Source organism: Anopheles arabiensis, chromosome 2 (assembly GCF_016920715.1).
Source record: "Anopheles arabiensis isolate DONGOLA chromosome 2, AaraD3, whole genome shotgun sequence".
In the NCBI taxonomy this organism is placed as follows: Eukaryota; Metazoa; Arthropoda; class Insecta; order Diptera; family Culicidae; genus Anopheles; species Anopheles arabiensis.
In genome coordinates, this window is record NC_053517.1 from 97,231,196 (window position 1) to 97,258,978 (window position 27,783).

Consider the following 27,783-nt stretch of genomic DNA (forward strand, 5'->3'; position numbering starts at 1 on the left):
TGTGTGTACAGTCACGATGAGATGACACGGGACAACTGAGCAGTGTGCGTGTGCGTGAGTTTTTCTTCACCGTCGGGGACTGGATATGGAAAACTGGGCAATCGGTGGAAAACTCCTTCGCGACGCACGTGGCTGCGCACTTTGTGTGTTTGGCTGCGTACTGGTAAATCAACTGTGGTGGAACCGTGGTTGATTGTTTCGTTGGAAACCCGTTGGAGAAACATTTTTGTTTAATTTATTTTAATTTTTTCTGCTTATTGACGAATAAAAAAACCTTTTAAAGATAATATCATTGATCTTACATTTCCATTGTTATGCTACTTTGTGGGGTGGATATGATTTAATTTACAGCCGTCCCTCCTGAATAATAAAAATAATGATTTAATTTACATCTTAATAATTTCAACATATAACAACTTTCACACATATTTCAGCACCCGTTAATTGGTTGAAACATAAAAAACAAGTCTATAATAAATTGCCTTTTACTGACAGTTTTAGGAGTTCTAAATCAAACGGGAAAACTGGAAGATCATTACACCGTCTACGACCAATGATAGCTTTCCCCGTAAATCAGAACAGATCATAATTTTTGTTGAGGCCATTAACTGATCATTCCCATGAAGGAAATGGACTGAAATAAAATAAAACCATGATACATATTGGCAAAAATAAGCCGAAAAGAACGCTTAAAACATAATACATAATAATGCGTCAAGTGATTAGTGTATCTTTGAAGAGAAAAATGAGTTAAGCTTAAACATAAATTAGCAGCGAAATCTGTTTTTTCTCAAGAGATCATTTATGTAGATGCAAAATAAAATAAAAACCCACCAAAGAACGTTTATTGCCATCATTTTAATCTCTGCTCGCGGATAAGATTTATGTGAGCACGGTGCAATCGCAAATATTTCAAACGGATAATCTTCCGATAGTAAAAGCCCGGGGGGGGAAAAACGCATCGCTAAAAATAAAAATCAAACAAACCAAAAAAAACCCTAACGCCTAACGGAGGTGGATGTGAGTGAAGAACTCCAGTGAAATCCCGGGGGGTGGTGGTAGAGAAAGCGTTAATGTTTACAACAGAGTAAGTGATCGTTCGGCGTATAACATATGCGACGCATTGTCCTCTCGAGATCGGCAAAACTTGTTCCTGCGCTAATTTATGGATGCCCGTAACGCGTGCGGCCGATCGTGTTCTAGGAGTATGTGTGTGCGTGGTTCTGGACCTCTTAGAGCGATCTTGGAATTTTTGGCCAAGGGGCCAAAATTTTAAATACAGGTTTTTCTATGTCAAGGATTTCTGCGTTCGTGATTAGGATTCAAAATATAGACATATCGTCTTTACACGCAGTTCACGGCTGTTGCTTTCTTGTTCTTTTTATTGCGCAGATTACAATACATGTGTTCTGGGTGGTGAGGATGGAAAAACCAGCCGGCTTTATTCGAACGGAAGTTTAGTTCAGTGTTCACCTTCTAATCGGTAGAAACGTGACTTTATTTGAATAACATACACACAAACGCCGTTAGAGAGATGCTTGTAAAGGTGTATCGTGTATGTTTGCTGTGAGAGACACCTAACAAGCAAAGCGAATGTCTTATCATCCGGCAGTGTAGAGGAAGTGTAAAATCAAACAGAACAGTAAATCGGCGGAGCGGTCAATAAAGCTAGAAATTTAGAAGATATTGTAGGATTATTGAAATCAGGAAACTGGTATTATTGACTACAACGATCAAAATAACGATTGTTATCAAAAATAAGTAAATAATAATATGAAACTATATCTGAAAAATCCTTGTGTGTAATCATGACATATTTCCAGGTTAAATAACCTTCTTTTTCGTTATTCATTATACACATAAGAGAAAAGTGTCATTCTGATGATAATTCAAGTTATCTTATTGAATTAAAAATTTGGTGAAATAATTAAATAAATATAAGTATATATACAGGATTTTCCAGGAGTTATCTTATCTATTGGACACTTTTTTTTACTCTTTCTAACGTGAAATAAACTTAATGTAATGGGACTCGAACTATATAGCACCCTTGTTGGACAAATCTAATAGGAATTTCGAATGGACCTGTCTAATAAGGGTGCCATAGAGTCAAATTTCCATCACATGAAGTTTACTTCCCATAAGTAAGAGTCAAGGAAGTGTCCCACAACTATCAGAACCCCTGTAAGTTAAATCAATGTAAACTTATAGAAGGTTAATCGTAGTAATCCGGTCTCGTAGTACAGTCGTCAACTCGTACGACTTAACAACATGCCCGTCATGGGTTCAATCCCCAAGTAGACCGCGCCGCCATACGTAGGACTGACTATCCTGCTATGGGGGGAATCAATTAGTCACTGAAAGCCAAGCCCATAAGTGGTACAGGCAGGCCTTGACCGACATCGGTTGTTGAGCCAAAGAAAAAAAAAATAAAAATCGTAGTAATATAATTAGGATTAAATATAGCAACGTTAATGTATTCTAAAAAGCCTTACGGTATATATCATGTCATATCAATTTACCCCAAACTATATGATTTTGTCGTTAATGTGTGTGTTATTTTAAATATATTTTTGTGGTTATGTTTTCAAAATCCTCAAATTAATTCCCCATAAACCATTCTAACGGTTTTCAAATTTTAACCACCATCAATCGCGTCCACCGTGCAAGCGCAGCGTGCAACGGACGTTCCGCGACACCCCTTGTCGGCTCTGCCGATGATTGACTTCAGCTGCTAGTCTAGTGTGTGTGTGTGTACGTCTGTGTGTTTGTATGTTTTGTCGTCTTGCCTTGTAAACCGTATCTCGTGCCGCGATACAACCCTCAACACCAACCACAACAACAAAGACCACCATTTTTGCACGCCCGTCGTGCGTTGCATTCCGGCGCGACGACGGGCTCTCGGTGGGCTCTCGCGCATCGCCCGTCGCTCAATCCGATTCGAACGGCCAGCGAAGGCGAACGTGCGGCTAGCGAACTCGCGCGTCCGAGCAAGCGTGGTGTGTGGACAGAGTTTTCGAAGTGTGTGATACGTGCGTGGTTTCATCGTGCTGAAGAAATACTCGAAACTATCCGTTTGAACAATTCAAACACTTTGTCGCGTGAGCCAGCCAACAAACCCGAACGTGAAGAGTTTTCGGGGGCTCCTAATCGAAACCTGTTTACTGGTGTTGTTTGTGTGGATCGAAGTTGTGTGATCTTCCCCATTCTATATTGAGTTTTATAGGTGGATTTGTGGTGAAACAAGTTATTGGCCGGTACGGGCTCAGAAGTTGTGTGCCAGTTTCGGGAGTTTCGGGATTTTCGACCGGTCGGAAGTTCCTGGTTCTCCAGTGCGAAACGGGAGTGACAGTGAGTCGGCGAGTCGTTTCCGCGTGTGGGTGATTTTGTGTAAGTGTGTCTGTGACCGCAATATCTTGTCTGGGGAATTCTTGAATTTCTTACCGAAAACAAAATCGAAGATAATCAACCCCGATAGCCCCACAAGCAAAGTTAGCGACGCGGGCTCGCGAGTGATCAACAGCAGTGTGTGTGTGATCTTACCGGTTAGAAGGGGCATCTTTGCCGGGCAAGATAGGAAATAAGGTTGGTTGGTTGTCTGGTAAATTAATTTCTAATCGTTGAACCGCGGGATACTGATCACGCGTGGTGTGAGTTGTAGTAGTCCTGATTTTATTGGACATTCGTGCTACTTGCCTGAACGATCGTACGATCGAGAAACCGGAACTGATGTCGTGTTAATTTGTTTGGTGGACAGGTCCACAGGTCTAACTGGTTGGCACTGAAAGCTCAGCTGAAGTTAACTTCAGATCTTTCCGCTCCAGAACTGTGCTATTGGAGGTGATCCTCGAACAACAGAAAAGATCATTGATCTGCTCTGAACACATCCTTGAGCGTGAGTCTACCGGACAAGGTTTTACAGTGCATGTCAAGTGTTTATCAGAAGAACGACCGAGGCAAATCAGGCAAATGGTACACAGTGCCGTTAAGGTTGACGATGGTTTGCTATCGGTGTATATGAAAGCAACTCGAGATGCACCCAAGAAGTTCGATAAGATATTGGTTCGTTCGCTTATCAGTCGTCGTCGAAGCCGTTAGTGGATAAGTCCCATGATGAGGAGGTTGGTTCCGTTTCGCGCGTGTTGTTTTGCTGGTACCTTTCGCGCCTCTTTATCAATGAATCATTTTTTTTCTATCTCTGGACTGTCAGTGGACACAGGGAGAGAAACACCGATGAGTTACTCGTGTGGAGCTGCTGTTTACTGCAGCTCTATGCGTGCATGTATATATGGTAATTCAGTCAAACTAAAACATTACCATTTGGTAACTGTTTGGTAAAGGCGTATAGTAAACCAGTGCGGGTTTTTTCCTGGTTGTAGCCGGGTTTATGACGATGATGGGCAGGGCAGTCGGGCGGAATCCCGCGTGTTGTATGGAAGTGAAAGGAACTCACCTTGGGGTGGGAGATGCATTACGATGCGGGAGAGACACACATCTGAACAGGTTGTGTGTAGTGTGGTTTTTATTTCTCGCTGTCGTATTGATTACTCTTGTACCGATTCCCTGTTTAATGGCGCTTGAGTTGAGTACCGGTGAAGCAAAAAGTGACATTTACTTCTGTTTTGTGCTGTGTGGTTCTCACAAACTGCTCCATCATTGTTGAAATTGGAGTTGGAGGTACGGCAGCGTTGAGCTATAAATACCAGTTTTTTTGGTAATATTGTGTAACTGGTTGCTTGTTGATGAGTTCTCAACTTGATCCTCAGTTCGGAACGAACGATCACACAATTCAAACACGTTACGATTAACATGTTATTTGGGCAATTCTAACCGTCTTTTGATAAATAGCACAAACCCACACACCGAGGGAGAGACATCACGGAACACAGGCATCAACGAGGCCAAAACCCTTGCGGAGATGATGTTTGAGTTTCCAAGATTCCGCGCGCTTACATCAACACATTTTGGGGACAAAACAGTCACTATAATATTCCACCGCAAAACCGGTATTTTGTGTGAGGGGGGAAAGTGGAATCAAAACAAAACTCCGCTACCCAGCTCCGTCGTCGTTAGTTGGTTGGTTGAAATGTTGAAACGCTTTTGTTGGGGATGGGTGTTTTTTGTATGTTGTTTAAATGATTTTAAGACGCTTTTGGAAGGTGAGGCTTCGACGCGACGTGAAGTACTGATCAATGTTTTATCGGCGAAGAGCATTAAACCATAGTAGGCTAGCCAGAAGAATGGCGACCGAAGACGAGTTGACATTTAAAGAGGATGCTTAGGAAGCAGCAGGAAGTGATATCTTGTACAAAAGTAATTAAATTCCCCAACTAATTGCATTTGTTTTATTTTTCGAATGGTTTTCTGTAGACAATCAATTTCAAACTTTGATTCTTCTGCGTGCACGACCTTTTGCGTGCTGCCTGATGTCGCTGAAGGATCGCTGAAGGTCACTTCAAAGCTCCCATAAAATAGACGACCTTTTCAAGGAAAATGTCGACCAAAGAGGAAGAATGGAACAGAGCTGTTTTAGTCTCGCCCGAACAGGTTTAGTGTGTCTGGACAGATTAATTTCACGTTGATTGCCACGCAAGCGGAAGCGAGGTGATCTTCGATTGGGATGCTGTTTTTAGCAGGTTACAGCGGCTTATTTTGTAACCGGCGCCTCAATAGAGGCAAAATATTCCGCATTTCTGAGTAACGAAACCGTTTGCTCGTGATGGCTTTTCCCAGGCAGCGTAATGTACTCCGCGCTCATCGAGCGTTGGAATTACACTATTCCAGTTGCTAATTATTAATATGCGCTCGTGACACGGCTGTATCCGGTTTGCAATGACAAGGGCTGGGGGTGGGATAGTCCCGTTCGCCAGCGGGTCATCTTTCAATGGCAGATCACTATCAACTTCTATTCCATTGTAAAATGTTTACTATACGGAGACGGGTGGTACAAATCAGTTGACACATTTTGGTACCTAGTAACCGGGTATAGTGATACCATGTGTAGCATGGCAACACCGTGTGGATTGTTTTGAATATCTTTCAGCAAACAGCAAGCAGCCGGTACAGGGTAAAGGAGTAAAGGAGTATAGAGATTTGGATAGTTTCGCAGAACATGTAGTATAACAAATTGAACAGCGGAAGAGTGTAGAGGCATTGTTTAGGGAAATGATTTCGCTACGAGAAAGAAATAATAATGACTGATCTGCTTCGGCCTTGTACTAAGAGATCGCGATCAGACAGGTTGTATGGGTCATTGGCGAAAGAGCCTAACCATTTGTAGTACAAAGTTGATTTACAATATTTTTGATGTTCAGTTTCCCATGTTCCAGCAATAGTTTCAACACTATCAATGTGTGATTCAACAGCTGTCGTAAATTTGTGCTGTTGAAAAACATCTCACACTGTAAAACACTGTAAAATGATCCGAAAAACTGTATGTATTTGAAACCTCTTGTCTTCATTCATTCCATTGTAAGAATAACTTATCATAAATGGCAACGTAATCCAATGGCAACTAACTACAAATTGTATACACGTTTTTCATTATCTTTAAAATTGTTTTTATTATTCTGAAATTAGTTTGTTTCAAACAGCTTAATTATTTTAAATGATCAATAAATTATCACTATATTATCACTAATCATTAATTGTTGATAGTAGACATTCATGAACTACTGTCAGCTTTGTTGAAAAATTGAAAAACAAAAATGAATCTTTAACTAATCAAGCGAAGTATACATGCCTTTCAATAATTAATAGAAAGATCAAAGTAATAGATCAAACAGAATGGACAGATCACCAATATCGAAAATGTGTGCAATATGTTCGATTTAGTGCTAATTTACGGCTAAAATGGGAATCGTCTTAAAGTTAAATGGTTCCTAATTTAATAATTATTGTTTGTGATCTACATTACCAAACAATTTGCCAAATGAACGTCTCTACTTTGGAGTACAGATTGCATAATTACAAGGTGGATTGAGCTCTTGCATATTTCCCCATCACCAATTTCCATTCCTGACGTCAGCGCGCGAATAATCAACCGATAATTATGAGAATGTTCATTCCATCTACCGCTTTTTTTTTGCAGCACAATTCCATTAGCGTGATGTGTGCTAGATGTATCGCATTGATCGCGTGCAACACGTGAGATCGCTCCTAGCAACGGTTTTCACTCGAGGGAAATTTGTTTCGTGTTGATTAGCAAAAAAAAAAAAATTCATTCATAGATCATAGCTGTTGATGTTGTTTTAGTAACATGCTATTTGTTTATTTCCAATGAACTATGAATCTTTCACGCAAAATGGGGTAGCTTTGCTTTGCTTTCTTGAACGAGTTCTACACAATCATGTAGACACAGTGCAGTTAGTACACTGTAAACTTGTCTACTTGATCGCCACATACAGAACCGAACAGCTGGAGAACTAGTTTCGGAGAAAAGATGGTGCTTACCCTTACAGCAGCTTCAAAGCTGGAAAAGTAAAAGACCGCATTATAATCGCCTTCCCAGAATCGCGCAGAATGGATAAAAATAAAACACAAATTGCACTCTTTTGCAGCCAACATTACACACTAGAGCTCGCTCTTGGCCGTTTCGTTTATCCCCATTGGCGTTTCGAATGGGGCTTTGTTTGTGCAGCAAAAAACGGCTTCCTGCCGTTGTTTGTTTGATTTGTAGTCGGAAGGAAGGAAGAAAGAAAGCAAGGAAAGGGAACGAGGGAAGTTGTTATCGGGCGTGAAATGAAACATTTCTGTCATGATAATATCATGCACAGTTTGGGCTATTTTCGGTTGATTTTGTTTACTTTAACGCATAGCGAGGGGTGCTGTGCGACTAGAGGCTTGTTCATTGCTATTTGTTCACACATCTCGTCGATTCGTCGAAATTATGTCGGCGTTGATCTGGATGCTTGGGTGGCGCCAACAGGACGACGCAGACAAGGATGCTGGAAGCCGTACAACGCCGTTGCCGAAAAGGGATCAAATGGAGCGGAAAGGACAACGACAACGACCGTGATGTTAAAATGTTAATTAACGACTTTTATTGAGTTGGCGTCACGCGATGAACACTTGTTGCTTGAGGACTGAGTCCATTGGATTGGTGACGTATCTGGCTACAGGATGCTTAGTGGATTGTAATGGTTGTGTTGATATTCAAACATTTTAGCAAAAGACACTATTGTTTTACTATCAACACATTTTTATTGTTAATTTCTGTACCTGAATGGTTTTATTTTACACCAACCGTTGATACTACCCAAAAACGGTTGATTTATCGACCGTTACACACCACGGTACCCCGATGTTTGCCGTTCCTACTCTTTCAAAGGTCAGAGTTCGAATGCTATTTGCTTTAACTCACCTTACACAACGCGATACCAATTCATCAAAATTGAACCAATATTTGTCTGTAGTTCCCTGCCAGGAAAGCATATTTCGATCACACGTGATACCGATGGTGAGCGTAAACACCGTAAACGGCGCTTCTTTGTCTAACAGCATGGTCACTCACCGGGGTAAACAGAAGCTCCTCGGCTCAGGTGGCATATGTGAATGACCGTGTGGCTGTCTTTCTGGGGGGAGTTATTGCATTTTTTTAAATTTAGGAGGCACGTTTTTTCCGGTATAGAATCGAGCGATGGATTTAATTTTTATTGCCATCTTCCCTGATGATGTCCCCGTGTGGGATGGGTCGCAACACCAGTTTTAATTTACGACCATCTGATTTGCTGCTCTTTCTCTGCTCTTTTACTCATTTTCCTTTCCTCCAGAGAAACCGGACTCGCTCGCTGACCTGCGTTAGAAAGGCTGTGGTGTACATAACGAGAACAGAGAAGTGTTTGAATTTCCCGAATCAGGCCCGTTCTTCCAAAAATTCCACACCGGAACAGGTTTCGGTAGACATAACCGCTGTCTGTATGCAAAAAAAACCTCTATCTTCGGAAGCTGTGGACGATTTTTAGCGTGTGCTTTGGCGGGATAAAGATGGACTGCAGGTAGGCGTGAGAAGGAGAAGTGGAAGCAGTAGAAGGCAAAAAAAAGGTACATATTCCCTCAGTTCCGCGTTTCGGTGGTTCAGTACGATTGCAGACGCGAGCAAGGATGCATGCGGCCAGGATAGTTGCCTGCCTGCTCGTCCTGTTCGGTGTGCGGTCTAGTGTGTGCAGTTTGCCGTGCGATTTCATAGATTCGGTCAACATTACCGATGGCGAACGGTTGCCGAATGATGAGATCCGGCACAATGGTGTGATCTACAACAAGACGTACTACCGGGTGATCGATTACGATTACCAGGACTTTGCTACGAAAAGGTACGTGCCGAACTATGTGCGCGGTTGCCTGTGCGCGGTGCGGATCTGTGTGCGGCTGTGCTGCGGCGAGCACGAGTATCTTGGGAAGCGGTGCACGCACACGGACGACTATCTGCCGATCCTGGTGAACGTGAGCGCGACGGAAGCGGTCGATCTGCGGAACCATTCACTGTACGGGTTCCTGTACGGGAAGCCGTGCGAGCAGGTGTACGAGCTGCTGCCGGAGGAAAGCTCGGCCGACGAGTGGAGCATCGCGAGGGTAAGTTTGGGGATGTCGTTGGGAGTCGTAAGTTGTTTCATTGCAGTTTTATTAGGGAGAATGTTCAGGAAATTTTAAGACTTGAAGATCCTGATCCAAACCTCCAGATCGTGATCCAGAAACAGAAAAAGTTCTTATAGTCTTTTAATTTAAATCTTTGTTTGACATCAAGGCCTTTTCCGAATAAATACCATTTATTCGAGAGAATTCTTTTAGCAATACCACTTTAGGTTGAACATTGTTTATAGTTTCTAATGATCTAAGCAAAACATTTTAAATGAACAAAGACATCAATCATCTAATCATCAAAATAAGCCCCCGTCGATAAGATCGCACAGGCACAGGTTGACCAAATCTAAGTAGGCACCTTTATGTTAGGACGGGCCAAAGCTTCAAGAGGAATCGTTACTAGGGAGATTCATTATACAGGCGTTTCGAGTGCATGGCAACTTAAGAGCTTAAAAGCGCATTAAAATCCCATTGATTTGGAGATAATTATAGGCTTGACAAGTGACGTAGCGTCGTGTCATTTACGAATCTCAAGGTCTAGGAAGTAAGATTATTTCGGAATACGTCAAGTTCCAACGGGTGGGCTTCCATATGATCTATCTTCAACTGTTCTGGTGGTGAGATTGATAGAAGATTCGAAGATGGAACGTATTAACGAATGAGAATTAATATCGCAATCCTGGTTTGATTGTGTATTGTTACTTCCTTCACCGTGTTTCGAAATGATGGATGAGGGTTTTGGCAATGCTTGGTTGTTTTATTTTTGAATTAGTTTTGCAGTCAGGCTTTTAGATTGTGGTCTGTTGTTAACACCTTTGATTTGCTTAGCGGCTGCCGCGTACGAACGTGTGAGTGGCACAACAATTTGCCAAAACACACACACAAGCGCGTGTTAACTTGATCGTGAAGATTCGTAAGAAGCAGTGTGTCGCAAATCATTCGAATTAATTTTATGATCATCATCATGTGACTGATCGGGAGTTTGACACACACGACGGTTACAAATATGGGAAAGAACATTAGGAAAGAGGAATCAATGGGGATGGCTCAAATAATAATGGAAGCAATCACGGTATGTACTTAACCGACATGCAGAAGTAAACTTTATGACATTCTTCATCCGCAGTACGTATCTCTGCACGTTCGAGCGAACGTACGCACCGAAGGCCGGAAGGTGACTGAGCTGAGGTGCAAATTTGAAGTGCTACGATAATAATGATAAATGCTGAGATATGCAATCCCGATGCTCGATGATGAGTCGTTCCTGCAACGGGTCGAGTGCGGCTTTAGTGGGTTCTACTATTTACCCATACACTTAGCACATCTGGTCCGCGGGTGAGGCTTTTGGGGTGGTTTACACAGTGTCGCAACACTTGATATTGGCTGTTGGGTGGATTTCCCACCTTCTCTGATTGAGAATGGTACGGGTTTTTGCCCATTTGTAGCGTTAATTTGATTTAACACCTTCGCTGTAGATAAAGTTATACATTTTATTTCGATGTGTAGTAAGCGGTGCTATAGCAAAGCCCAGGCAAAGCATAACGAAACATCAACCGATCGTAGATGTCAAAAGATCACGGAAGGATGAAACGATCAATCGTAGATTGTGTCATGTTGTAGCTTTTTTTTCTGTAAGATTGTTTTGAAATCTACCTACACACATATTTTTGTTCCTCCTCCTTATTTCGCAAATGATTACCTGAAGACTCGCAAAGAAAACACAATACGATGATGCTAACATGATCATCCCTCCTTTCCGGTTGATCTTTGTACACAAGCGTGTCAAACGTGAGCACCATCTTCAGATGACTAACACTCGAGAAAGATCACATGCAAACCATCCATGCTGTGTGACGTAAATCGGCAAAAAGCTTCTCTAAATATAGCGGGTTAGTTTGTTGATGGAGTATAGGCATGATTCAAGAAGTCATTGAGGTCATGCTTCTGTTCGCTTTTGGTTAATATACTCCAAACTTCCAAATTCCGAATAACTAATTTAATGTGCACCTCTTCGCTCTCCAACAGAACGGCAGCCTTATCATTGCGGACGAGCTGCTTATCCAACGGAACCAGTACTGCCTAGCGCCGAGACAGAATAATGGCTTCGCCTCCGGACTCGTCTGCTTCACCACGAACGAAGAATTCAAGTACAATCTTTATCCGGTCGGTAAGTAAAAGATCGGTTGGGACCAATTTCGGCTTAATTGGAGGTTTTGTGCGGTTTGGTATAATTTCCAGTGAGCAGGAATCACACTGGGCGTGTGTTTGCCCAACTGGCAATGTGTAAGGCGAGACGAAGTTTATGACTGCTAAACGACAACCGGGCACAATATTGACATTGTACCGGGTGTATTGAGCTAGCACCACTTATGGTATTACGCATAGATACACTTCCCCATGTTATCGTACAGTGTGACCTTGGCTTTACATGCAGCATCTCGTACCCCGAACAATATGACCCTCTGTGTAGTGTTTCGCAAATGTGGCCAAATTGTACGTTGTCATCTACGCCGCGGGGTGCTGTTCTGTCGCTCCCCGAGTCTTTTAATGTTTTCCGGCCCGATAATAATCTCGACCAGTTGCCATCTGTCTGTATGTCTGGCCTTGGTACTATCCAGACAAAGCTAATAACCTAGTCGCGTCCAATTATCGATAACCCGGGATGGGTGGGTTCCGGACGGTTTGACACATTGGGCACAGGTCACACCCTATGGCATAGATAGGCACAGGGTACCGAAGGGCATAGATCGTGAGAAGCAGAATGACTGGAAGATTCCAGGGTAAAAGTTCTAAATTATTCCACCAGAAGCCAGAACGATGACTCGGTGGGACAGTTTGGGTTTCCCCTTGGGAAGAGGACAGCTAAAAAAATTGCCAATCATGCTCGGGCGAACTCCGATGACGTAAAAACTAATTTGCATTGGCACGTGTTAAGTGGCCGTGGTGTTGTTAGGGAAGATCCCACACTCATTTTTATCATACTTGAAATGATCCGTATTGTATCTTGTTTAATGGATTAAATTGGTCCAATTGAGAAGAACATGAGACCAATGCTGTATTCTGTTGCTATGATCCTTTGTTTTCTCTTTGGATATGTTTTACTATTTGTTTTTTTTTTTACTTTATTTATTATTTTCATTTTTATTATGCATCATACAATGTTTGACTATAATTTGACTAACTTTTTATTGTTTTTGATGCTCTTAAGTTAGTTTCTCACATTCTTATAATAGTTTTCTTCTTGGTAATTGTTCAGTTGTATATTATAACATCTATCGAACAATTTTGAATCTTTCAACAGTCTTAATTTTGTATTATTTTCCTTTATTTACCATTTTCAATTTATTAACACGCTCTTAATTTAATAGTCTCTTCTCGATAAGCGTTCTCAGAACTAATTGAAAAATACTTTGAATTAGGAGTTGAATAAATTCTCATAAATACAGGTTCTTTGAACATTTGTGAACAGGCAAACCAACCAAATAAAAATTCTTTCCACACATAAAACCAAGCCTGATCAGGGATCGAAGAATGGTACTAAACGCGTAAAAGAAAGCCTCCACCCTACCGTACGATAACGGAAGCAGCGCTATTTGTTTTGGAAGCATGTGGGGTTTGGCGTAACTGCGAGGTATACTGTTTGTTTTACGCTACCCACAGTGAAGGGAGTGGCCAGGAAGGGCTTTTACCGCCGTGACATCCTTCGCCACTGATGTAACTCTGGGCGAGTCTACTGGGCGAGTGAACTATAGCAGCATTTCCAAATTTAAATACAATTTTCCCGCTCCAGGCTTGTTTCGTGCAGCGTGACCATATGCTGCATTTGAATGTAAGGGGTGGCCAGCAGTGGCTAGATGGTCATCATCTTTTGTCATTCATTAAAATTTTTGGCGCCATCCAAAAATGCCACTGGTGGTGCAGCCGATAGGTGGAGAGGTGTATTAAATTACATCGTATTTGCTCTCCCAGCTGGGGCGAGTGAGCATCAAAATGGTATGTGATACCGATGCCACGGTAAATAGATTGGTTTCGGGTAGGGATCACTGATAAAACCATATCAAATTGGGTCGGTGCGCGATAGAGGGTTATATGGGGCGCCAATTATGGTGTAGTTTTTGGGGTGGAAAATTGCTGTAGAAATTTCTATTTACTAAAATGCTAAATCCTTCTACAAAGGTTTCAATTTACAAGAAGAAAACATTATAATAATAAACCTCACTAACGTCATCAGCAGTAAATGAGCATTCTATTTTCATTCAGCCTGTAACTCCCTTAACTATCATTTATTAGCCTAATGGAGTGGCGCTTCCAGAGAGTTTAATCATTCCTTCCCTATGTTGATGCTCCCTGCGGGAATGACTGATGTAGTAACAGGAGACAGTGGTGATGATTAATTAGAAAACTCGTATCGTTTGATCGTTGGCTAGTGTCCGTTTCCCATGGTGAAGCTCTCCGGGATAGGTGTGAAGTTAGGATGGTGCTACGAATCACAGATGGCATTTGGAGTTACTTTCATGCCACAAGACTCATCCGTATCCACATGGGGTGCAACCTTATCAACTGTTGACATTTCCCTTACCGCAATGCACATGTTAATCTTGCTAATGTGTTGGACCCGAATGTGGCCGAGTTGGGTGGTCATGGCTTATGCCTATCTGCTCCACGTACACCCTAATCGCCCAATTTACTGGTGGCAATAAAGTACTTTTTTTCCTGTGGTGGCGTTCCCAACTGTTTGGAAGCCGCCACAAATCGAATGCCAATCATAATCAGCGTCCTGTTTGCTAATTGTATCCCGCCGGCCCCGTATGTGCGGGGCGAGGTCGTTATGATTAGCCAATCCCACACACACACTCACACTAATCGCTGTCGATCGTTCGCAGGCATGCTGCTGTCCGTTCCGTTCCTGCTGCTCACCTTCTTCGTGTACGCCTGCATACCGGACCTGCGGAACATGCACGGCAAGTCGCTGATGTGCTACGTGCTGGGCTTGAGCGTCGGTTACACCGTACTGTCGATGGTGCAGCTGCGTGTCTTCCCCGGCTTGAGCGCGTCCTGCGTAATCTCCGGGTACATCGTTTACTTCTCGTTTATGGTCAGCTTTTTCTGGCTGAATGTGATGTCGTTCGACATTTACTGGACGTTCAAGTAGGTGGACCCGCTGTGCCAATCTTCGTCGTGGGCTGTGTTTAAACGAAAGCGTTATGCTTGTTTGATTCTCTCCCATCGCTCCCGCAGAGGCGTCACGGGTGTTCGCAGCTCGGAAACGAAGAAATTTCTCCTGTACTCACTGTACGCCTGGGGCTGCCCGATCCTGCTGGTAGCGACGGCAATTATAGCGGATTACACCGACATCTTGCCGATCTATTTGCGGCCCCAGTTTGGTACGACCAGGTGTCTCTTTGTTGGTAAGTAATTGTAATTGGTGAATTGGGCGGGTGAAATGCTAACCGATGTTCTGTTTCTGGATTTTAGAAAACAAGCTGATTGAATTCCTGTATCTGTACATGCCGCTGCTGATTCTGGTGTTTATGAATGTGGTGTTTTTCGTCATTACTGCGCTGCGTATCTACAAGATACAGTGCGAAACTTCGGTGGTGCGCCGGGGTGACTCGAAACGGCACACCAAACTTGACAACGACCGTGATAGGTAAAAAATCATAAGAATTGGGAAAGATAGGGGTTGTATTGGAATGGTTTATAGCTATAAACAAATAACATCGAATTCCCAAAAAATTGGTAGGAGCCATTGAAGATATAAGAACAGCACCTATAGTTAGTGTATAGAAAGATCACTAGTGTGGCAATTGAAAGTACTTAATATCCAAAATTTCAAAAAAAGAATATTATAGAATTATTATAGAGAACTTGTTGAGAGTATGTAATGTTTTAGAATGACGATCGTCAAATATGTGACGCAGATGTAAAGCAGAGTTGAATTCGCTTACTTTCTCTTCTTGAGGTAACGTTCTAAGTAGTCTTACCGATATTTTACCATCCATTTAGGCATGTAAATACAATTGTAATTAAACAGGATAATGACAGAACCCAGCATATAATTAGAATATTTATCAGTTTTTGATGTTGACTAGTTAATTTGTTCGAGGATATTTAGAAACTCCCGTAGGGGCGGTCCCGTAGTCCAAAATTCGTACTACTTAATAACATGCCCGTCATGGGTTCAAGTCTCATATGAGCCCCCCCCCCCTCCGTATGAAGGATTGACTATCTGGCAGCGTGGATGCCTAACAGAAGTAGAAAGTGCACGGTACAAACGAAGCAATTATGCACATCCCAGGACACTGATTTTGAACCAGTACCGGAAATGAAACTGACGCTAAACCCATGCTGGATCTGGCAATAATGCCGAACTCGCATTAATCCTGGAGCTGATCATGCATGCATCCTTACCAATCCTGAAGTTAATTTCTAACCTATACCGATCCTAATATTCATCCTGAACCCCTAACGACAAGGAACTGGTCGATGAACTCAAACCCGTTCTGGAATTAATACTGCTCCCATATAGGTCTTAGAACTGTTCCATACTGATACTGGGAGCTGATCGTTATTATTGGTGCTGAAGCTGAACATGCATCTATCTTCTTCTTCTTCTTCTATTTGGCGTAACGTCTTACGCGGACCGGCCGGCATATACAGGCTTTCGAGACTTAATTCATTACCACACAGCCGAAAAGTCAATCCTTGCTACGGGGAGACGGTTCATTCTAGGCTTGAACCCATGACGGGCATGTTATTGAGTCGTTCGAGTTGACGACTGTACCACGGGACCGCCCCTCTACATGCACCTATACCAGATCTATAATTGATCCTGGATCCATTGCCGTCCTAGCGATGATTTAGAATCCATACCAGTCCTGGAACTGATCCCGAATTCGTAACGGACCTGGAACTGGTTCTGCACCCGTGACGGTTTTCTTATATCATTTTGCAAAAAAAAAAAACTGTACCTGGCCTGTCTCAGTCCTGGCCCAGGATCCAGTACAGTAACTGCTTTCATCCTATGAACTTGATAACTGATTCAGCTACCATACTGGCCAATACTCGGCAGCAGTTGCTTAAAAACGCAGCATAGTTTAGGTTTAGCTTTCCAAATATCCAGGAAGTCACAACAATTATGCTCGTAAACCTTACTAGTGCGACTTGAGCTTAAATTTCTAGCTGGCGAGCCACATTCCATTTGACGGACTTAAAATTTATCTCAAACTAAATAATCACATAGTTTATAATTGTAATAGAAACCAAGCTGATAACCAAGCCGAGATAAAGGTCATAGGATAAAATGAGAGGAAAGTAGATATGATAAGACACTGTTTTCCGAGACAGGTTCCAACAGCAATATTAAACGCTCGTGAAATGTAATTCCAACCTTCTGAATCTCTTACACACTATCTCAGTAGCGTTTTGTTGTACAAGATCAGTATCTAGTAAACAACCAAAATTAATTACGATAGGAACAAGGAGAACTTCAAAATCGTAACGATGTAAACACGTGTTGATAAGATCCGTGACACGTAAATCATTACAGACAGGTGGTTTAACCTTGTGCTTTGTTTATTTCTCTTCTAGATTCGGACTCTACCTGCGACTGTTTATCGTGATGGGAGTCACCTGGTCGCTGGAGATTATCTCCTGGGCCGTCGATAATAATGCCTGGATATTTTACGTCTCGGACGTGTGTAACTGCATTCAAGGATTTCTCATTTTCGCCCTGTTTGTGTTGAAGCAGAAAATTAAACGATTAATCTACAAAAAGTAAGTATCATCGCGCTAGTGTGTAGTGCGCTGACACCCGGAGTATGTCTATTGTGCCGCTGTGACTCGAAGACCCGGAAGAACCTTTTGCCGCTTTTAGTATATGTCAACCATGGTGTCTAGCTATTGTGGTAGAACAATCCGTGCCGTACCTCGATACCACTTGATCTCGCGATTGTTGCGATTTGAATCTTTTCCTTCTCTTACCCTCTCTCTTTCTTTGTTTGTCTCTTTATTGCCCATTGCGATCCATGTTTATGTGTGCCTGTTTGTGTGTGTGTGTGTGTGTGTGTGTGTGTGTGTGTGTGTGTGTGCGTGTGACTTTTGTGTGTGGATCTTAAGGAAAGGGGACAATACTACTACGTGACCCGGGTGTATATGTTCGTGCTGTGATGCTCGATGATGATGCTCTCCCTTGTGATATTGTGCTGTCTCTTGCTTCCGGCGTGCTGTTCGTGCTGTCGTCTTTTCATTGGCCGTGGGGATGTTTGTCAGGTGATCAGAGGTAACCCGAAACCGAACTGGGCGCTAGTTTGGTTTGTCAAACTGTACAATTACTGACAATTGCTCCCTCCCATGGGCGGAAGTGGTGTGTAGCTTTGCTTGGTTTCTGGTGATGATCGTTGCGATAATCCTGTCTTTTGTGTAAGCTTTGAATGTCCCAAGGTGGTGAATTCTAACATAATTCCCTCTTCTGCTGCCCCTAACCTCTCACACTCTCTCTACACTCCCTTATTTTGGGTGACTACTGCGGAATAACGTTTATCTGTACTCTGTTGATTAACAAACATTGTAAAGGTGTTTGGAAACCACCTAACAAGTTCATTATCAAATCTAATAACTTCTACGCTAAGCGCTTGCCGCTTTTCTGCCCGTTGTGTGCCTAACCGAAGAAAACGTTTGTCTTGCTTCGTTTCTTACTCCCCGTCCAGGTTCGGTATACGGGAGATCCGACAGGAGCAGAAGACGTCATCGTGCAGTACGCGAACAACGGCCACCATGGTTTCGTCCTACCAGGAGTCCAAGTCGGACAACCCGCTGGTTACGCGTGAGTCGAACGCGATCTAAGCCGGCTGGAAGTAAGCGCAAGGCACGATCGGCAACAGGCGTTCGATCCCCACGAAGGTTTTGCGCCAAATCTCATATACGATGACCGAGCGAGACATTGTTCCAAACCAAAGAACGAACGTGAGAGAGAGGCGAAATAGCTCGGCTCTACCAATTGGCTCTTGACGGTAGCTCCTTCTGGACTGCGACGATCATCACCACAATGTTGTTGATGTGTGCAAGGAACGTATAAGCGCAACAACAACAACAACAATAAAAACAGTATTTCTTGTTAGATGTAGTACAAAAAATGTGTGTGAAATGGAAAAACGAATGTAAAACAACTCAAACCTACCTCACTTCTGAAAAGAGCTAAAAGCAGGGGAAAACAAAAGTAAACAAAAAACCCCTTTGCAAAAGTTGTTTCACCGTGAAGATCGCATTTATGTGGAAAGTGAACAGGATGACAAGAGGAAAATTGACAGATTTAGTTTTAACCGATGTGACGTAGTTTGTAAAGTGTACTTAGACGTTATTGAATTAAGAGGATCACCCGAATCCAAAACCAATAAACAATGCATGTAGAAACTTTAAAACAAGTTCAAATGTTCATTAGCTGAGTCTCAGTGGATTGGGATGCGTATGCAAAGAATGTACTGTAATGCGATCGATCCTCGCGGAACCGTAACCCATAGTTACACCAAAATGCACTTACGATCGTAACACTGCACCGGCATATGTGGTGCTTGTTGAATTTGCCATAAATATTATGACTCCATCGCACATTACTCACGCACCACTGTTTCATCTTCTCCGGGGCCAGTTTCCCAGGATGAAAGCGGAAGTTCAAACGCGTACAATGAAATGTTCCGAAAATAAGGAAGATCCTCTTTCACACGCCCCAATTGTTTACTGGTTGTAAGGTACCGGGCACCGTAGCTGCGGGAGGGAAGAGCTGGCAACGGAAATGGGAACCACTCACACGCAAATTGTTAAACAATTGGTTCCAACGAAATCGGGCGGTGGCGGTGGTAGCATGAGGATGATGATGATGATGGGACCAAAGGCAGCCAAACCAATGATCGTGATGGTATGGTTTGCGTTGAAGAGAGGGAATTCTTACTTTTTTTTCGCGAGAACATAAACAAACATTCATCACTGTCTGCCGGCGGGAAACGACGTTATGTTGGATGGGGGTTTCCCGAACAATAAAAATGGAATAGGATTTTTTTTGTTGGAAAAATCTGCATAAATGGTGTGAGTAAATGTAAACATTTGGAGGTATTGTTGTGAAGAGCTGGAAAATGATTAGTTTGAAATAGTCGTTAGCATGTGGGATTGAATACAAATTTTAAACTATAAAATATTATGGAAAACACTAAAATTATTCAATACACAATATTGTAAAATTGAATGAAACCAATCAGAATAATTCAAAAGGACCAAAAGTTTGAACCGAATAGATTGAATTAATTAAAAATTCTACATTCCCATGCTTCTCAATTTTATATTACATAAAAAAGAAACGCGCTATTATATTCAAAAATCAAATATTGAATAAAGTGAAACATTATTATGCTATTAAAAACGAAAAAAGCAACATGAAACAATCTTAACAGAAAAAAGGCTCCCTACAAAAACCCTGCGATATCAATGGAACGACTTATTTTCCAAACACTTTCTTATCAATCATCATCGGTGCTTCTCAATCTCGCTATCGCAAACATTACATGCAGCGGTTGGCTTGCAGTCGCAGAGGGTGACATCGTCGCCTTTTACACACGCGCGAGACTGGGTCAATCGGACGTTGTTTGGTGTAAAGTGCCGTGAAGTGAAACATAAAATAAATTGTAAAATTGAGATTGTGGTAAAAATGATTGGAAGAGGAAGCAGAGGCAAGCAAAACAATCGCACACAAACATACAACAGAAACCATAAGGCATAAGGAAATGCGGGCGTGTGTGTGGTCGTGTCGATTGTTTATTGACTGTAAAAAGTGTAAAACGCCAACGGGTTTCCCTGTAACATAAACACTCTGGCTGATCGGGTCTAATGGCGGTGAAAAGACCAGAGGGTGCGTGTGTGTGTGTGTGTTTGGACAATATAAAGAGAGCAAGAGCATCGGTATTTAATTAGACTTTCATTGTGCAACTATTAGGACTCTGAGGGACTGGGTGCAGGAGGAGCTCATAAAAAGGCCGCAGAAGCGAACGGCGCGCTAAATATCTTGAGTTCCTGTGTTCACACTTTGGTGTAATTATGTCGTTGGTGAAGGACGACGAAACATAAAACTTCCACCCCCGTGTGAAGGGAAGGTCGCTGGGGTGGACTAAGCGGCTGCTCCACAGAAATGATTCATCCGCGCGGCTTGGATCGCGGTGATGTGTAAGTGTGTCCGCGGCTCCAATATCTTTAGGTAGTGGTTAGTATGCGAACCAACCATTTCGGTTGGTGATGTGCAAAGAGAAACGATAAGAATTCCGCGGGAATTGAAATATACACACAGGCACAGCGCAGCTGGATGATCTGTTCCGTTGTTTCGACTCCAAAACCGCGTGCCCCAACCCCAAATTCGCGTCATCCCGCGTTTGTGCAGGGTGTGATGTGTGGTGCGCGCGTGCGATATTGTTGAAAATAGCTACAAGCATCGGACACAACAACATCGCATCAGTACGCGTTCGACCGTGGCCGCGAGCTGTTCCTCTTCCTGGACTTCCTGGTTTGGGGAGTTGTGTTGCGCGAAAAAAGGGTGTGCAAGCGTTGCTATGGTTGTAGTAGCATGCGGGCAGCAGCAAGTAGGCGGTGCAGTGATGATTGATTAGTAAGTGTGATTAAAAAAGCAAAACCGTGCGTGTGTGTGTGTTTTGATGACTTGAATGATAGGGTCTGAACGGTGCGAAAGTAAAGCGTGTTAATAAAACAAGGGTCACGAATACTTACGGTACAAATTGGGTTCGGGCGCGCGCGTCAAAAGCCCCAAGTGAGCTGTGATGATGATGTGCGGTGAAGTGACGCAACGTGTGCCTTCTTATCGGGGCATGATAAGACCACGTCCGGCACAGCGGCGGCAGTGTTGGTGGTGGCATTCGATAGCATTGCTTTGCCTTGGGACGCTGTTCCTCCGTATCGGTGACGTCGCTGCAGCAAAGACTCCCTGTCCGTTGGTGGAGTCCGTCGATATTAGCAACGGCGTGGAGAATGCGGACGGTTCCATCGAGCTGGATGGCGTTCGGTACGGGTCCAATCAGTACTTTCGCGATGCCAACTCAACCGTCCGCGGATGTGTGTGTCTCGTGCGCCAGTGTCTGCACATCTGCTGCCCAATGGGGTCGCCCGAAGGGGAACCCTGTCCACCGGTGGCGCTGAACGTGAACTTCTCCATGACACCGGACGGGACGGTGCACGATGTGCGCAACCTGCTGGACAGCCCGAACTACCATTTGCTTTACTTCAATCCGGAATGTTCCGGCGCGCTGCTAACACTGTACGGGGACGAGTACATCGTGCGATCGGTAGGTGATGTCGCCAAAAGATTGAAGTTTCGATTTAGATCTTGCAACATGCAAACACTTTCGGACACGTGCTTTCTCCTTCTTTCAGGACGGATTGCTGGCATACGGTGCGTCGACGTACGACTATCGACACTACTGCTTGCAGGCCGACGAACCGACCGCACTCGCCGGCTACTGCGAAACGGTGGATGTACTCGCGATGCATCGCATGTACTCGATCGGTAAGTTGGCGGGGAGCGGCGACGATCCAAGCAGGCGTGCATTTGGTTGTGTACACGCGTATTTTGGGCGTATTCTGGGGTAGTCCTTGGGGGCACAGCCACACGCAGGAAAATGTTTACATGTCCCGCATGGGCGCGCGTGCAATGCATTAGTGGATTTGTTTTCGAACGGTGGGGCACCTTGCTTGTGTTGTAGATTTCGACACGGCAAGGGAGAATTCCGATTGAGCTAGGTCAAAAAGGTGATAACGAGTTTAGCGCGATAGTGAGGGTTCTTTTTTTGGGGAGGAGAACCGGGATTTAGATAAGCGTGAAATGAAAGGTAGCAATAGATAGGCATTTGCTTTTCTTATTTCAATAGAGAACCTTTGTTATTTATAAATCTTTCTGACAGTAAATGGGGTTGAAAGATAAAAGTCACAGAGACAAAGCGGACAAAACATTATTAGCTTACGGTAGCTTGCATTTGTAAATAAGCGTTAGATCACGTTTTAATGCCTCCAGGAGCAAACTAGCTATTGACAACGAACCGAACGGTTTTATCTATTTCTAAGTCACAAGGCAAATATTGGGAGGTAACAACATCTCGATTTCATCGGAATAGGTACTTTTGCAAGGTGTGTTGTCCCGTTGCAATGTAGCGGAAAGTCAATATGAGCTGGTCAGATACTTAAGATATTCACAATTGAGGATGTTTTGTGATTTTAATGGATATTTCATCTTTTAAACTCAAATCAGTGCATGACTGAACAGGAATTATGATGAAGAATAATTACTTTTTGTGTAAATTATTTAAAAATGGACGATTTTAATTACTTTTAATATGTATTGGTTGTAAGGGCAGTGCCGTTTGAGGGTTTAGGTTAGCTAGAAAAGGATTATTTTCATGAGAAAAGATAAAATCCAACCAAACACCCTATGAAAAACCTATTAGTATGTGTTAATTTGAAATGATATAATTTAGTGCCTAGTCAGGCTTCTTCAGAAGTAAAACCCAATGGGAAAACGTGTGCATTTAATTTATATTCATTATTATGCATGCAAATATCCTGAAGAACTCTGTTGAAAGCAATATTTTAAAACAAACACCACCACAAACAATATCGCATTAATGCAGTGCAGGTGGAATCGATTAAAGCTCGCACCAATCGCCTTAAGTAACGAGATGGTGCACTCCACCCCAAAACGTAGATGGTAATCTTGCCGAGTTTCTGCCACAACACCATGGAGTCGTCTCCCCATGGGGTATGAGCGGATCCGCTAACGATGTTTGCCCTTGTCCCGTAACACGATACTAGAACAACGAAACTGTGCGGCTTATTCCCAACAGGCATCATCCTGTCGCTTCCCTTCCTGGTGGCAACGTTCGTCGTGTACGCCCTGCTGCCCGAGATGCAAAACATCCCCGGCAAGTCGCTGATGTGCTACGTGGCGTGCCTGACCGTCGGCTACCTGCTGCTGGCGCTGATGCGCTTCAGCGTGTACAGCTACCGATCGGGCTGGTGCGTCGCCACCGGGTATCTGGTGTACGCGGCCCTGCTCGCCAGCTTCTTCTGGCTGAACGTGATGGCGTTCGATATTTTCTGGACGTTCGGGGGCAGCCGGGGCCGGTCGAGCGAGCGGCGCAAGTTCCTGTACTACAGCCTGTACGGGTGGGGTGCACCGCTGGCGATCGTGGCGCTTGTAGCCCTGCTGGACAACACCGAGTTCGTACACGAGTCGATGCGGCCCCAGATCGGTGCGGAGCAGTGCTTCGTCAGCAGTAAGTGTCAGCACCTGTTAGATCCCGGAAGGGTTTAGTTTATCGTTCTTATCGTTCCCCGTTGTGTGGTTTTTTCTCCATTGTGCGCTCACCGTCCCAGCGGAGATGCTGATTGGGTTCCTGTACATGTATCTTCCCATGCTGCTGCTCGTGAGTGCCAATGTGACGTTCTTTGCCGTGACGGCGTACCGCATCTTTCGCATGGAGCAGGCGACCGCTTCCGCCCTGTCTGGGGAATCCCGGCGCCACACCAAGTACGAGAAGGATCGCAACAGGTAAGGGTGTGGCCCTTGTGGACCGGGTCCACCATTAGTGTACCGGAAGTTGCGACCCACTTTGTGCTCATTACACATCCTCCCCATGCAGATATAGTTTGTATTTGCGGCTGTTTATCATCATGGGCGTGACCTGGACGGTGGAGTTCGTTACCTGGCTGGTGCGCGAACCGTCCTGGCTGATCTATCTGGTCGATATCTGCAACTGTCTGACGGGCATCTTCATATTCGTGCTGTTTGTGTGGAAGCAAAAGGTGAAGCAGCTGCTGCTGAAACGGTAAGTACCTCACTCCTTCCGATGCTCCCCCCTCTCCCTTTTGTGTGCCCCAGTAGTGCCAGCCCTCTCTTGTTCCCTCTGAAGGGCGTGCGGGCGTGCCCCCACTCCCGTCCGCATTCCGGGCAGGTCATGATGATCGCCAACACATAGTCAGCCCCATGGCCGTGACGCCGTGTTTACCCGTTCGCAGATTCGGTTTCTCCCAGGCCTCCGCCAGTCGGAACGATCAGCACACCAACAGCACCATCAGCACGACGCGTACGACCGACCTGAAGGCAAACGCGGAGACGCGCCTGACGGATGTGACTCACGGGAATTGATGGAATGTTTACACAATGGACGCGAGCACGACGCACCGACCGAGCGACCGACCGGCTGCAGCAGTTAATGTATTCGCGAAAACCGCGGGCTAATGTACTGCCGTCTTCAATTGGTGATCGACCATTGTTTCATGTACGGATGATGATTGACCATTAGGCGTGCGAGCATGGCCATGATCACCAACCTTAACTGGCAATCAGTGCAAGTATATCGTTATTTGCTTTTTTATGGCACATTTCGTCTGATCTTTTGGGGAAGGTTTAAGTGTGTGTGTGTGTGTGGAGCGTGCGAAATGATGCATCTTCGATCACATGACCTCATTGTATTGTAGGGCTTTCCTTTTCTGTCGATATCGGATAAAGACTTTCTTCACAGATAAACAGTCATTGACTACATCGTTTTGAAAAAAAGCATTAAATTTATGAATCCTTCCTCTTCTATTTGGCTTAATGTCCTATAGGGACCTGTTGGCATATATTGGCTTTTGAGACTTAATTCAGTATAACTTACCCGTATAGTAAGTCCTTGCTACGAGGGGACGATCCATTCTAGGGTTGACCCCATGACGAGCATGTTGTTGAGTCGTACGAGCCGTACGTAAAATAATCGTTAAGTATTCCAAAGTCACACGCAACACGAATGGAATAGCGAATACTCATGCAAAAACTGGTAAATCGATAGGAACAATTCAAACTGTTGAAATATTTCACAGCTGCTTTGAAATATTTCAAATCGAGCCGGTCGAGCAAATGTTTAATCGATTTTCATTTAAAAATTTAACTCCAAACGTCATTTCCAATCACGTTTTGTCGGGTGATTTTGATAAGAAGAACAACAAATATGCAAAAATACTTACCTAATTGTATGTTTAACTGTAATCGACTAAATTATATGAAAAGTTACTTAACGAGCATCAAGCATTTGAACAATAGTTATTCGAAAATAGCTTAATGTAAGACATTCGCAATGTAAATCAGTGTTAATTCCTTGTACTCTTCAGAGTACTTCTATCTACCTCTCTACATCCATATTAAACTATTCCAGTGAGATACGCGAAGAAGTACAAGCGATCGCCACAATGACTCACCAACATGCATGCATTAAAGTGATTCATAAATCTTGATATTTTCAACGCATTAGGTAAACACAGCCATGCAGTGCCAGAAAACAACCATCTGTTGCTAGTGTGCGCTCTATACATTCTGTATATTTTGGTATGTTTTGTACGGCGTCGTTGCTGGTCGTTTATATTCAACTATAAAACTGCTTTGTACTTTATGAAATAGTGTATGTTTAGTTTGCTAATTTTACAACAACGCAGCGTGTAAAGAGTATTGCATCGATGCAAGGGATAGTAGTATTGTGTTAAGCCGAAGAATAAATCTTTAATTGTTCAATGTCAAGCCGTCAGCGTTTCTGTGCTTCAAGTTCTGTGTGGTCGAGCAAAATGAGAACAATACTACTGTTTGTGTACGTACCATTCAATTCCCACTTTCTGAAACATCACTCGGCTCTGGTAAGGTGTTAAGTAATTTTTCCAGGAGTGGTGGCGGTGGTTTCTGTCTGGAATAGGACCTTTTTGGATTTGTGTATAAACAAAGCTTCGTCGATGCTTCTTTCTGTGTGCTCTTGGTGCCGAAATCCGTTCTCAGTGCTCCCACATGCGGTGGCGATTGTTAGCCGCAAGATTCCCTCCCAAGAGGATGTTGGAGATGTAGTGAAGCGATTGGCCACGATCTCCGGTTGGTTTTACAGGTGGCAGATACAACCATTGCACATTGGGCAAACGCCTGTATGAAAATCGAAAAACCAACTTTATCGCAGGCTAATACTATACACATTTTCTTAAAATTAATTTCTTAAAAACTTAGTTAAAACCAAAATATTTCACGTTGTTATCTTAAACTTACTGAGATATAGGCCATCAAAGTACAAACTTTATGATTTTTGGTCCAAATTTTTACTATTTTTCGACCGAACATAAACCATCATATTTTGGTGAATTATGGTCAGATTATGACCATCACTGTTTCGTTGGAAAGTTTTTTTTGTCATACTTTTATTTTATGTCTGAATATTATGCAAAAAAAGTTTTTAAAGCTTATAAATGATCGAAAACCAAACATCACTACCGATTTTTTGTTATATTGCCATTTTGAAGAGTGATTTTTTATTATTCGAATCGATTTCACTCGTGAGTCGTATATCATAGAAAAGATTAATGTTTTTCCTTCGTTTTGTTGTTGAAATTAGCTGCGATCATCCGCGACCCCGAAAATTGTTTAACTTTTTCTTGAAAGCGCGGGCGATTTTGACATGTGCTGTTGTAGGAGCCATACAGCACCAGTATCCAACTACAGGCGGTCCCCGAGATACACGGTACCTCTTATACGCGGATTCGGAAATACGCGGTTTTCTAAATTTGACAATTCTTTGAGCAAATTGTACTGATTTGACACATCAATTTCAAATTGCCAAATAATTTCCGTTTTGATCGAATGTTAAAAACTATTTCAAAAGGTTTAAAACAGTTATATTCAGTCAGAATCATATCAAATAATTAATAAAGTGACTAAAACCGCCCCCTACTTGCAAAATTACACGAAAATTTGTGATATTTCAGCAGGAAATCACGAGATTCGACTTACGCGGAAATTCGAGATACGCGGTATTTTGCGGCCGTTTTCGGTCCCCATTAACCGTGTATCTCGGGGACGGTTATTTGAAACAAACAGGCATAAATACAGTAGAACGACGATTATCCGGAGGCGGATTAACCGGTGGGCGGTTTAACCGTGCGCATAAATGTGACAGCTGTTCAAGCGAACATTTGCAGCGATATCCAAGTGGGAAACCAGTTTTTTGTGCAGCTCTGTAGTGTCTAGTGGTATTTTCGAAATTCATTTTTGTTCATCAACAGTTGTTAAACCTATAGTTATTGATTAAAATAATATGCTACTAACGATTAATCGATTGATTCAAGGTAAATTAATCATAAAACTAGTGAATTTTA

The 27,783-nt window shown here is 43.2% G+C and overlaps 1 protein-coding gene across 1 annotated transcript; it reads left to right on the forward strand.

The window, feature by feature from the left end:
* The first annotated feature begins 2,915 nt into the window (after positions 1–2,915).
* On the forward strand, positions 2,916–26,175 carry LOC120894807. The gene is made up of 15 exons (XM_040297638.1): positions 2,916–3,585; positions 8,772–9,570; positions 11,605–11,746; positions 14,463–14,727; positions 14,818–14,987; positions 15,055–15,229; positions 17,170–17,355; positions 18,288–18,414; positions 21,041–21,197; positions 21,388–21,914; positions 22,003–22,135; positions 23,466–23,897; positions 23,998–24,172; positions 24,264–24,449; positions 24,640–26,175. The coding sequence occupies exons 2-15, from the start codon at positions 9,103–9,105 to the stop codon at positions 24,767–24,769; spliced, it is 3,273 nt and encodes a 1,090-aa protein (XP_040153572.1). The 5' UTR covers positions 2,916–3,585; positions 8,772–9,102; the 3' UTR covers positions 24,770–26,175.
* The last annotated feature ends 1,608 nt before the right edge of the window (positions 26,176–27,783 follow it).